This window comes from Leopardus geoffroyi, chromosome B1 (genome assembly GCF_018350155.1).
Source record: "Leopardus geoffroyi isolate Oge1 chromosome B1, O.geoffroyi_Oge1_pat1.0, whole genome shotgun sequence".
Lineage (NCBI taxonomy): Eukaryota > Metazoa > Chordata > Mammalia > Carnivora > Felidae > Leopardus > Leopardus geoffroyi.
In genome coordinates, this window is record NC_059327.1 from 13,628,956 (window position 1) to 13,642,671 (window position 13,716).

General features: G+C 40.5%; 1 protein-coding gene across 24 annotated transcripts in view; it reads left to right on the plus strand.

Annotated features, from left to right (window-relative positions):
- TENM3 (teneurin transmembrane protein 3) overlaps positions 1 to 13,716 on the plus strand; it is a 1,282,904-nt gene that overhangs the window by 1,209,323 nt on the left and 59,865 nt on the right. For all 24 annotated transcript variants that reach the window (XM_045452383.1, XM_045452387.1, XM_045452410.1 and 21 more), the window contains 3 exons: positions 5,591 to 5,807; positions 6,834 to 6,953; positions 7,753 to 8,014. In XM_045452383.1, the coding sequence (XP_045308339.1) occupies positions 5,591 to 5,807; positions 6,834 to 6,953; positions 7,753 to 8,014 (599 nt within the window). The remainder of the gene's footprint in view (positions 1 to 5,590; positions 5,808 to 6,833; positions 6,954 to 7,752; positions 8,015 to 13,716) is intronic.

Sequence of the window (13,716 nt, forward strand, 5' to 3'; positions counted from 1 at the left end):
GGAAGGTGTCTCTGCTTCCCCTTTAAGACATCATTTTGACCTGTTTCAATCTAATTATCTGTAGGAACCGAATCCATTCTTCCCTTCCTTCCAGAAAAACATTGTGCGCTGACATAGTGCCAAGAAGGGTACTAGATACTGGGGATATGATGGCGAGCTCAGTCAGCTCTCAAGGAGCTTCCCAAGCCATTGTCTGAGCTGCTGGCTGAAGCAATTGGGACAAGGGCCTGGGGGTAAGGGCGTAGAGAGAGGTCAAGGTCTCCAGGCAGAGGAAACCATCAGACTGAAGTGTAGAGAATGAGGAGTTGGGACACGCCTGGAACTTGGGAAACGAAAATGTCGTGGAGATCTTGTCAAGGGACCACGATGGTGGCTTGAAGGCTGGTTTCTAGGAAATGGAAAGAGACTGATTCAAGAGATATTTGGGGTGAAGGAAAGAAGGACCTGGTAATTGACTCAGTGCAGAGAAAAAGGAAGGGAGGAGTCAAGGATGACATTTAGGTTTCTACTTGGAGACACTGGACGGATAGATGATGGAATCATTCACTGGACTAGGAAATACAGAAGAAAGCAGCACATCTAGAGAAGATTAGATGTGTTTTAGATGCACTAAGTTTTTGATGCCTGTGTAATATCCAAATGGAAATATCTGGAAGGCAGTTTGTAGATTTGAAGTGCAGAAGAATGATCAGCCTGGAGACATACATGAACATAGAGACCAAACCTGTGAAGAGACCACTGATACAGAAGAACAACAAGAATCGACAGAGACACAAACATGATCCCAATTCCGTCATAAACGAATTTCACGCGTTTCACAGAATGGTGACTTAGAAAAGTAATGAAAGGTAGACCTGGACACTTCAAAAATTCTGAAGTCTATGGATAAATTCCCTCAGAATAATTTATATCTTAATTTATAATTTCTATCTCTACCTCTAACTTGGATGGGGGAAAGGGGCTTCCTAATATTGTGGGGAGGGGCGGTGGACATTCTTTTGAGTAAAAACAGAAAATTCATTAAAAGGAGATTCACCTGTTGGGATGAGCACTGGGTATTGTATGGAAAAAAATTTGACAATAAATTTCATATTAAAAAATAAATAAATTTAAAAAAATAAACCAAGGCAAAAAAAAAACAAAAAACAAAAAAACAGGTTCAAGTATCCATAGCCGCTGAAAGAAGAAAGTGAGTTTTGATAAGCAGGATAAAGCCAGCGTAGAAGTAACCTAGGAAGAGACTTGGAATCAGAAGTTTTAATAATCTGACAAAGTATGTATGTATTGTCTAAATTCGCCCAAGACAATGTCAAGAATGATTTGAAGAGCACGAGGAAATAGGCTGGGGTAGAAACATTAAAGCAAGACCAGAGGCTGGCCAACTATGACCTCTGGGCCAAAGCCTGTATGTGTAAATAAAGTTTTATTGGAACACACCCATTCATTTCCATAATGTCTATGGCTGCTTTCGCTCTATAAAGGTGGGGCTGAACAGTGTGGGACACTGCATGGCCAACATAGCCTAAATTGTTTACTCTCTGGCCCTTTGCAAAGTAAGTTTGCCACCCACTGTCACAGTCCAATGGAAGCCTAAGGTAAGACGAGAACATGTTTTAAAATGATAACCAAGCAAGAATTTTCAGGATTGAGTGGACAGAGCATAAACTAAATTATCTGCTTTAATGTAAAGCAGATACTTGAATAATTATGTATAATAATAATGAATAATAATGATGAATAATAATGTAAGCAGATAATTGAAGTTGTTATTCAGGGGGTTTTGAGCACTTCTGATTTTCTTTAGATTTTTTTATGATTAATTCTATTAGAGATGATGTCTACACGAATACAAATTTAAGCTGACCTAATATTCCTGATACTACCTGGAATCTCAATGATTTTGAGAAGCTATTCCACAAAGACAATTTTGCTACCCTGTACATTTGGGCAAGTGGGTAATCAACTTAGTTGTACTAGATAGCCCTACCTGTGTAAGTACAAAGAATGACAAATGTTTTCCCAAGTTATAGGGAGCCAGATTCATAACCATCCGTCAGTTGCTTGGGCAAGTTACTGATAAACTCTGCAGAAAAATAACAAACTATGTGTCCCTGCATCTTGGCTGTTGAAAATGAGATTCCTTCTCTGATTGATGTTAGCAGAGAGGCTTGTAAAAATGCATTTCCAACTGATTAGTTCAGAAGGTGTCAATCTCATGCAGTTTTATGACCTGCAGACTACATGCCAGATGTACATTTGCTTTTCATAAACTAACAAAGATGAATGGCTAAATTTGAGTATTCTTCTTGGGCAACTGTACTATTTATTGCCTAAAGGAAGACACTGGGGGAGTAGTGTCAGGAAGGAAAGGATGAGGGGCAGTTAACCTTTATTTTTCAAGATTAATGGAGATAAAATACAATAATTGGAAGTACTTTCTCTTCCAAGTGAGTAATCTCTTTCTAAGCTACAGGATGAACGTAAGGGAAAAATTTGCAAGAATATAAAATGTTTGTGTAAAATGATTCTCCCAAGCATATGCACACCCACTCAAAAGTCATGGAGTGAGAACTCTGAAATAGATCATAAAACACGTAATTAAAGATTCCTTATAAGGGGCGCCTGGATGGCTCAGTTGGTTGGGCGTCCAACTTCGGCTCAGGTCATGATCTCACGGTCTATGGGTTCGAGCCCCGTGTCGTGCTGCAAGCCCAGAGCCTGGAGCCTGCTTCAGATTCTGTGTCTCCCTCTCTCTCTCTGCCCTTCAGAACTCGTGTTCTGTCTTTCTCTCTTTCTCAAAAATAAACATTTAAAAAAAATTTTTTTAAGATTCCTTATAAAATCTCAATATATAGTCATGAATTGTTTCTGGAAGGGTTTTATTTTTTAATTTTTTTTTGAAGCCAGAAATGATACTGAGACGACAGTTCAATAGTCTACTACAAAAATCTGAGTCTTAATAACTGCTTCTCTTTCTTTGAGAGAAAAATACATACAATGTGTTGCATTATTATGTCTTCGTGAAAAGTAATCCTATAAGCATAGTTTTATCTTTCTTCCAAAAGTATGGAGAAATATTTAGACATTTATCATCTTCATGGCCTTTTGGCCAAGAAAGTAGCATTTTGATAAATTTATATAAAATTTCAAAGCTCGGTTTAATTTGATTTTCTTAAAATATGATTTAAAACTTTTATCAAAGGAATAAAACTGCCCTTTCAAATAATGAATGCATCTTTAAAAAACATGATGGACATCTGCATAAAAATGTAACTATCACAAGGAAACAATACATAAGAAGATCTGCCTATCAGAAATTCTGACTCATTGTGACTCATTGTGGTTAACAAAGCAATTAAAATACTAACGTGAAAGCAGCCCCGCACTATAAATTTAATTCAAGCATTTGTGTATTCGGCTTGTTTTTCAGCTACAAGGAAAATAGTGAACAGACTTTTAGTTACTGTCTCTAGATAAACTAAGTCTTTCTCAGTTGTAAGTGACAGAAAATCTAACCCAGACAGGCATAAAGAAGAAGAAAATAGCTTGGCCTCTGCACCTGAGAAGCCCAGGAGCTCCAGTCCAGCCTGTTGTAAAAACCTTAAAGATGCCACTGTGACCTATTGTTTTTGTGTCCAGCTCTTGGCTCTGCTTCTTGAATGGCTTCATTCCGAACCAGGTTCTCCTGGATTGGCAGCTGGAGGGATGCAGTCACCCCAACCTCACGGCCGTACAGCTTCAAGCCTGGGAGGAGATGGGGGGTGGGGCGCGGGGGGCAGGACCTGCAGACAGTGCCTGAAATTTACTCCAGCTCAGCAAGTTCGGTTGAACCAAACATTTCTGAACCAAACATGAAGGGGGAAATGCGCGTGGACAGAGAGGGAGGGATGGACACCTAAATGACCACGTAGGGCTGTTGCCCAAAGAAACAGAAGGGAGTATTAGGAGAAATCACAAGTGTTCCCTACCTTCTGCTTCAGGTGTGCAAAATGACTTAAGGGCATTGATCCAGGGGGCACCTGGGCTCCTCAGTTGGTTAAGCGACTGACTTGATTTCTGCCCAGGTCATGATCTCACTGTTCATGAGATTGAGCCCCGAGTGGGGCTCTCCGCACAGAGCCTGCTTGGGATTCTTTCCCTCTCTCTCTGCCCTTCCTCTGCTCTCTCTGTCTCTCTGTCTCTCTCTCTCTGTCTCTCTCCCTCTCTCTCTCTCTCTCTCTCTCTCTCTCAAAATAAATAAATAAACTTAGGGGAAAAAAAGGACATTGATCCAGGACCCCTCGTCTTTGGTTTCTGACCTTACTATGTCGCTGTTGACATACTTTTAGACTGGGTGACATGACTCAGTTTAGTCTCTTTTCTTTTGTCGCAATTTGCTGTCAGATAATGGAGGGGAAAACTTACATTCTATTAATAAGAGTGTCCTCAAGCAAAAACAAATGGCTAGTGTGTTTTTTTTTGAAAATAAAAGTTACTAAAAAACACTCGTGTAAATAAAATACGTAGGTCAACTAGATATTTTCGATTGAGTCTGTCATAATAGGGTCACGCAAAGACCTGATGCCTGGGTTTAAAGATTTTTAAGACCAATTTGATCTCCCAAGAATGATTTAAAGTCTTCAGAAACTAAGATTTTATTACTCTGTACTGAGACATGTAATTGCCAAGCAGATCACAATTCATGTATCAGCTGGCCAGTGAAAGTATGATCTTAAGGGATAATGTCACCGAATCATCATAACCTGACACTCTTATCCACTGATGAGTTGGTTTATATGTTTCAAGCAAAATACTTACATGGGGCATTGAATGTCATTTCCTTTTGATGTTCCTGGAGAAGGCCCTAGCAGATTCTTTCTACCCGCTACACTTCTCATGTCGCCAACACTGCGGGTCAGTTTTCTTTTCTGATAGGCTTCTTATCATTTATAATATTATGGCGTATTTACATTTGCCACATTTTAAAGTAACACCTCCACTATAGCAGAAGCATACCAGGGGCCCAGGATCCTGTTTAAAATTTGAGAGTTGCCTTAATTTTATTTGGAACACACTTTACCTTCCTTGGGAAAGCTGTTTCCTTGAAAGATGGTTGACTAATCTCATCCGTTTTATGTTGATTTGTGTTTGCTTCATTTCACAGACTTTCATTTTCTGGCCCTTTCCCAAATTTTAGAACTTCTCCCTGAGTAGTTGCCTATCCATTCACCAATCGCGCTCACTGTGTTAACTCCTAGTACGTTTTCTTTAAAATATAGAAGGCTTCAGTGACTATACTTAAAAATAATCTATATTCTTTCAAGCTACTAATAGATTGTTCTAATCAGTAATTTTTAATTTCTTAATCAGAATCCGTCATCTCCGATCTAAACACTTACTCCGCGTGAAAGCAGCTGCAAATATTGTATTCATATTGCATCCGTTTCCAAAAAGTAGGCCTCATAGAAATTACTCTCAATTGGGGTGGGGGTGGGGGCGGAGATTCGTTTGATACGAAAGAAAACAAACCAACAAACAAAACGTAGCGCACAAAACGTTAGTCACAGATTAAAAGAGGAGTTCTCTCACTGGCTTACACTTCTCTCTGCAGATGGGCTCGTTGACTGTATGGATCCTGATTGCTGTTTACAGAGTTCCTGCCAAAACCAGCCTTACTGCCATGGACTGCCTGACCCTCAGGATGTCATCAGCCAAAGCTTACAGTCCCCCCCGCAGCAGGCTGCCAAGTCCTTCTATGATCGAATCAGCTTTCTCATAGGGTCTGACAGCACCCATGTCCTACCTGGAGAAAGTCCTTTCAATAAGAGGTTAATGCATTTTTTTTTCCTTACGTAGATGTGTAGTGTTGTTATCAGTAGTTACGTGCACTTTTTACGAAATGCTGATGACTGAATTTGAGGAAAGTGCTTTTTCTTTTGATGCAGTTTTTCCTCTTTCGGCAAATTCCTCACCAAACTTCGCGTTTCAAGCATTTTTGACACAGTTCACATACTTTGTCAATTTCAGTATCCGAGCCATAACGGGACATCCCATTAAGGAGTCGATAAATCTTCATTTAACTAGTTGATTTTGTTAGCACGGTTGGAAATGTTTCAAAAGAAGCAGTGAAAAGACCCCAAAAGGCAAAGCAGAAGTGAGCTTTTTTTTTTTTTTTTTTTTTTTAGCTGAGCTCGCTAAATAATATAAATTATGAATTAATGTAATGGAACAGCTAACGGCATCACAGTAAGATTGCATAAGCTGTTTGACTGGTGCTTTACAGAGCAGTAATGACCTGAAAATAAACCAGTAAGTGAAAGCAGGTGTCTTGTGTCTCACTGAGTAAAAGAAGATGATTTACGCTGGAACTCCTGGATCTGCAGTAATTTAACAGCATTAATGCAGTTAGACCCAGCAGTTGATTAAAAGTTGTTCCACAAATGTGCCTTATTGCCCCTTTAAATCTTGTACTCCTTGGTCCCCGCAGATTTACGGATTGCCTTGGAATTAATTGGAAGGTATACTTTTCTTCATGTAAGCACCAGATAGATGACTTATGAAAAAGTGCAGTTTATAATTTAAAAAATTCATCTCTAAATTATCGGTCTTGATAACTCTCCAAAAACCAGATTGCAACAAATTAAAAACCCAGGGTAAACACCAGGCATTTAGAGAATGTGAATTGCACCGAATTAAAAGGGACATTGTCTTGGGAGTATTTCAGGTCTGGTTTGGGGGAATAACAAGTGTGGGTGATAGTGTTATTTTATCCTTAGGATGAATTAGCTCTAAATCATGGTACTGTTGGCCTGAGGAGACAAACGCTCATTCTGATTCTTCTCCTTTTCCCACAGCCTTGCATCCGTCATCAGAGGCCAAGTACTAACTGCTGATGGAACTCCTCTCATTGGAGTAAATGTCTCGTTTTTCCATTACCCAGAATATGGATATACTATTACCCGCCAGGATGGAATGTGAGTTAGTCCCACTGCACTATCTTTTCTTGAAGTAGTTTCAGTATAAAAACTAGGCATTCTTATATCACCCAATATGTGTTATTGTTCCATTTAATATAGAACTGCGACAACTTTTAGACTCCAGAAATCTGTGACGGTGCACATGACACAGACTTAAAGTCACGTGCTCACACAGCACTTTAAAAGTTGAGCTCATGGGGCGTGTGGGTGGCTCAGTCGGTTGGGCGTCCGACTTTGGCTCAGGTCATGATCTCGCTATCCGTGAGTTCGAGCCCCGCGTCGGGCTCTGGGCTGACAGCTCAGAGCCTGGAGCCTGTTTCAGATTCTGTGTCTCCCTCTCTCTCTGACCTTCCCCCATTCATGCTCTGTCTCTCTCTGTCTCAAAAATGAATAAACGTTAAAAAATTTTTTTTTTAAATAAAGATAAATAAAAATAAAAAAGTTGACGTGGTAACAGTGTTGTGATTTTGTAGAATTTTCTTTGTCTTAGAAGGTTCCTGTTGAAATATTTCAATGTGATATTTCATAAGCTCAGATGGTTCTGAAAAAAAGAGTAGATGGGTAGACAGATAAAGCAGATACGGGAAAATGTTAATGAATTGGTAAGTCTAAGTAAAGGGTATATGGGTGTTCATTGTATAATTATTTGCATACTCTTATAGATTTGAAACCCTATGATATAAAAGTTGGGGGGAAATCGGCTATCTTTATAAAGCATATTTATTGATGCAGTTGAGTGTTGTTGGAAGCTGTATGGGATCCAGATAATTCACTGAGCAATCTTGTTTTTTCTTAGGTTTGACCTGGTGGCAAATGGAGGGGCTTCCCTGACTTTGGTATTTGAACGATCCCCATTCCTCACTCAGTATCATACGGTGTGGATTCCGTGGAATGTCTTTTATGTGATGGATACCCTCGTCATGAAGAAGGAAGAGAATGACATTCCCAGCTGTGATCTGAGTGGATTTGTGAGGCCAAATCCTATCATCGTGTCCTCTCCTTTATCCACCTTTTTCAGATCATCTCCTGAAGACAGCCCTATTATTCCCGAAACACAGGTAGAATATTCTAGCAGGCAGTCCCTTTTAAGGAAACCGTTTTTCAGATCGTGCAGTGTCCCAAGAATCTTTAAAAAGGGTTGCAGAAGTCCAGCACTATCCTAAATATTCTGTAGAATGAAACATAGAATGTGGGGGGTGTGTGTGTGTGTGTGTGTGTGTGCGCGCGCGCGCTAGAATATATAACACTGTGGTAGGATATCTAGTTATTTCTTAAAGATCTATTCAAAATACTTTTTTGTTCAGGCTATACTATATGTGTATATATTTACTGGTTGTAGCCAAATAGAAAAACAGCTTAAACTCAACTAGCTGATAACGTCTTTGCTCATGCACTCACTGGAAAAAGCTTTTGGTACCTGTATGTTCCTGACCTCCTGGTGAACATGGCAACAATTAATTATGGTCATTATTCTCAGTAACTTAATGTTTTATTATAATTGTAAGTAAAAAATGTTTCAGAAAAGATGACTTTTTGATTTTTAGCAGCAAATATTTATTAATTGCCGCAAGATATTTTTACCTAAAAAGCTTGATATTAGGTCTTAAGTTCTAATAATTTATAGCAAAGCCTATTCTCCTCAAGAAAAAAAGAAAACTAACTTTTAAAAAAATAGCCATACTGTCACTATTCCTTTTATCTACTGAAATGTCTGGAGATTTTTTTCCTTCCTATTTGTTTTCAGTTAAAAATAATTTTGAGGGGCACCTGGGTGGCTCAGTCGGTTGAGCATTCGACTTTGGCTCAGGTCATGATCTCATCGTTCGTGCGTTCGAGCCCCGCTGCTCGTGCGTTCGGGCACGTGCTCATGGCTCGTGCGTTCGGGCTCTGTGCCGACAGCTCGGAGCCTGGAGCCTGCTTCGGATTCTGTGTCTCTCTCTCTCTCTCTGCCCCTCTGTCTCTCTCTGTCTCTCAAAAATGAATAAATGTTAAAAACAATTTTTTTTAGATAATAATTATTTTCAGTTTGGGGCACCTGGGTGGCTCAGTTGGTTGAGCGTCCAACTCTTGATTTTGGCTCTGGTCATGATCCCGGGTTTCTGGGATTGAATCCCACATAGGGCTCTGTGCTGATAGTGTGGATCCTGCTTAGGATTCTCTCTCCCTCTCTCTCTGCCCCTCCCTTGTAGACTCTCTCTCTCTCTCTCTCTCTCTCAAAAGTAAATAAATAAATGTTTTTTAAAAGGAAATAATTTTGAGGTTTTAAAGATAGGACATTAGGTACAATAATAATGCAATTTATTCATAAATAGCCAAGTAAAAATATGTGGTCTGTCAAATAACAGCAGCACATAGCCGTTTTGTCACATTCATTCTTCAAATGTTTATTGAATACCTGTTCTGGGGCGCCTGGGTGGCTCAGTCGGTTGAGCGTCCGACTTCGGCTCAAGTCATGATCTCACGGTCCGGTCCGTGAGTTCGAGCCCCGCGTCGGGCTCTGTGCTGACAGCTCAGAGCCTGGGGCCTGTTTCAGTCTGTGTCTCCCTCTCTGTCTCTGACCCTCCCCCGTTCATGCTCTATCTCTCCCTGTCTCAAAAATAAATAAAATGTTAAAAAAAAAAAATTAAAAAAAAAAAAAAAGAATACCTGTTCTGCACCAGGCGGTGTTAGAATGGAATGAAGCAGTAAGCCAATCAGATGAATGCCTGCCCTCAGGGAGCTTGCCAGCTAAAAGGGGGAGAGACAACAAACAGACAAATGTATGTCAGGTTATGAATAAGACTCATTTTTCACAGGTAAAACAGGGTAAAACGGATCGGGGTGCCATTTTACGAACGGTGGTCCGGGAGGATCTCTTTGATAAGTTGATATTTCAGCAGAAACTTTAAGAAAGTGAAAGAGTAGATAGAAGGGTCTTCCAGACAGCGTAAGGAGCAAGGTCAGAAGCTCCGAGGGAAGAGCATGCTTGGCCTGTTCACAGAACGGCAAAGAGGTCAGCGGGTAGGGCTTGCGTGAAGGAGTGACGCCCAAACCCGGAGTCATTGAAGATGGTGGCACGGTTAAGGACCGTGTGTGTACTTTGAGTCATTGGAAGCTGTTGGAAGCTTTAGAGTCGAGCAGTAACAGGTGCTGATTTCCTTCTTAAAAGGATCACTGTAATTGCTACACTAAGAATATTTTATATTGGGGAAAGGTTCAAATAAGGAGACCAGGTGGGAGACAGTAAGTAGGAGAAAAGATGGTGGCTTGACCAAAGGTGGGTAGGGTGGAAGGTGTAAGGAGGGGATACGTACGAGCGGAGTCCAGGGGAGAGGTTGGAAGGAAAGATATTAAACCTGGGGGTCATCAGTGTTACGGATAAACATAAAGCATAGGATGAGAAAGAACCCCCAGGGAGGGAGTACAGATAGAGAGCAGAGGAGACGAGCCGAGAAGGTCCAGGATAACAGGTAAGGAGAACTCTCACAGGCAACTATGATGCAGAAGAGACCCCTGGATGATATGCTGCGTAACCAGGCCGACTTTGGGCTGAAACTTTTATTAGAAATTCACTGTAGCCTTATGCACTGTAGTGTTTCCTCCCAGGGGTCATCGTGTAGTCAGGCTGAGCTCCTTGCCAGGCCTTAAATAGATTTAACCTTGAAGCAATGTCTGTCTGTCTGTCTATAGGGGGCAAACTTTCAGCAAACTGAGTCACTGAAATGGGTTGCAGGTAGTCAACAGTTGCAAGAATACATGAAGGGTTCTTTTCCCCATTCCATCAAACAGTCAGCCAACATTTGGTAGAAATTTACTGAGAGTCTAATGTGTACCTGGTACTCTACTAGGATAAAAAGATTAGTGAGGCATGGCTCTTGCCACTCTAAAGTGTGATCGAGATTTGAAAGAAGAACTCTGAAAGTTCAAGGGGGGTCCATTCCTAAAGAAGCCAAAAAAAAAAGCATCACTGAGGAGGTTGACCTTCAAAGCAGGGAAAGGATATTCCAGATGGAAGAAAATGTGTAAGCAACCACATGGTGATAAAACCAAATAATGTCGTATTAAAGCTGATGGACCATTTAAATGTAGGGCATATAAAGGGAAAGCCTGGGGCCAGGTTATCATACAGTGGAGACCTTGAATTCTTTAGGCAATATGGAACCGGGGGGCCCATGGCATTTTTTTCAGATTTCTCTAAAGCTAACTCAAGTGCCAAAACGTGTAATTGCTAGAAGGAAACAGACGAATCGGTGAACTGACTAGTGTTCGCTGTATTTCCATGCACGTCCAGCACGGAGACGGAGAGGTGCCCAACACGCACAATGGTACGAGACAAGAGGAAGCAGATTAGACTGAGATTTGGAAGGTAGCAGTGACAGGATGTATTTCTTTTCTTTTTTTTTTTTTTTTTTTGACTGGATAAATAATTTTATTTATTAATTATAAAATAAAATACTCACACGGGGCACCTGGGTGGCGCAGTCGGTTAAGCGTCCGACTTCAGCCAGGTCACGATCTCGCGGTCCGTGAGTTCGAGCCCTGCATCAGGCTCTGGGCTGATGGCTCAGAGCCTGGAGCCTGTTTCCGATTCTGTGTCTCCCTCTCTCTCTGCCCCTCCCCCGTTCATGCTCTGTCTCTCTCTGTCCCAAAAATAAATAAACGTTGAAAAAAAAAAAATTTAAAAAAAAAATAATAAAAAAAATAAAAAAATAAAATAAAATAAAATACTCATTAACTTATTATCAAACAAAATAATAACAATAACAAAATTAGAGAAAGTAAGCCTTTGTGTTTGTAATTTTACTCCGTTTTTTTTTTTTTGTTTTATTGCGCTTTCTAACTGAATATGTAATGGGGTGAAGAATGAGGCTTACAGATCAGACAGCTGGTAAAAAAAAAAAAAATAGGCTTAATGGTTTCTTTTTTCCACTCTGGCTAGATTTACTTTTCCCTCTAATGCAAAATAACATGGTCAAGTTCAATTACATAGGAGAAACACATGTTTTAATGAATCAAATTACAGATATTTGTTCCATGGAAGTAGGTTAATGATGACAAAGATAGTAATCAATTACTAAGATAAGAATAACACATGATATCTTGAATTAGAGACGCAGCCTCGAGAAGATCACAGGAAATATATATTAATTAAGGAAAGGACTGCCTTACGTATAGAAAACCTACCAGATTTATGAGAAATTATTTTGGAAATAAGAGGAAACAAATTATATGCCTCGGGGTTCGATCACTTACATTTTCAGAGCCATTCAAGAGTCACAGAATCTATTTTTCAAGCTCACCCATTGGTATTTCACCCCAAAGATAGAAGAACAATGAGTTCTATTTCCATTATGCATCCTGTAGCCTACAGCCACACAACAATGCTGTCAATCTTAAATGTAATGGTCTCCCTGAGTCTAACAAAGCTCTGGAAAGTTTCTCTATGTCCGTAAACTATTTTGCCTGAGACGGTCCGTGGCCGGAATCCGTTGGCGTACTTGGGAAGGAAAACCCCACTTGTAATAAATAGGAACAGTATCTGTGAGAGCGTAGCGATGCCTTCTTGATCCACTAAATTGCCTCACATCTCTCTTCATGCCAACACTGGCTCACGGGCCAGCATGGAAGTTTGCTTAGCCCACTCTTTTGTGCTGCTTGTTTATACTGAAACTGACCACCACAACCTCACTGTCGTGGGTTCCACTGAAGTCATTAAAACTCAGAGGTGACAGCTAAGCGTCAGTCTTAGATGCTCCACGCGAGAGGAGCTAAATGCCGCTGACCACTGGATCGCCATTCTGAGATTTTTCTAACACAATCAGATAGTCCTTTCTATCTGAACAAAGAAGCTTGATAGGACAATATGAGGAAAGCTTTGCGAGTGTTAACTTAATTCTTAGTAGAGAAAGTGTTGACTTCCTGGTGCGGATCCTTGAGCATAAATGGCCTTGTGCACTTTGCAATATGTGTCTTGTGGTAAACCTGGGAAGAGTGATCATTAGTAACCAAACTAATAGGTGCTTCCTAATTAGCATCTGAACCGTCTGGAAAGATTTTACACACGACGTAAAATATATTTTCAAAACAATTAATGTTTTGGCCTATGTCAGTATGCCTTTGTTAGCATTCATGGAGCCAGTCACATCGATGGGTAGGCTGGAGGGTTAAGAATGTGATTTTTACCAATTTGTAAAGGAGATCATTCGTAGGCAGGTGGTTATTTTAACTTTTTACAGTCCAGCTTCAACTCGAAAAGGATATGTTGAGTGTCTTGCCTGTGCATTCAGTAACGCATTAGTTGTTCGCTAGGGAGAAATTTATGCAGCTCCGAAATACTAGTCCATCTACCATCCTATCAAAAGTCAGTGGTGAGTCCTCACTCAGTGTCTAATTATAAGAACTGGCTATCGTTCTGTTACCTTTCCACATGGATGTGGAATTTGCTACAATTTAACCCAAACGAATTGGTCTTGTTTTGTTATCACTCCTGTCTTTCTAGGCTGTGACCAGTCAGCTGCTGAGGCTACAGGCCCAGGTTTCATCCCTAAATGAGCCAGCTGGCGTAGGCCAGATCTTTGGCCTAGACCACATCCCTGCTCTAAGCCAGCCATCTTACAAATGGCTGCTCTAATTCTCCAGGGTGATGGGGGTGAAAGATGGGTTAGTGAGAATCGGCTGTGACTATAGGCCAACAAGTCAGTGCATGTCAGCCCGATGGAGCAGTTACAGTGACTTCCGTGTGAGGAATAGCACCTGAGGTATGATTAACTCAAAATAAATG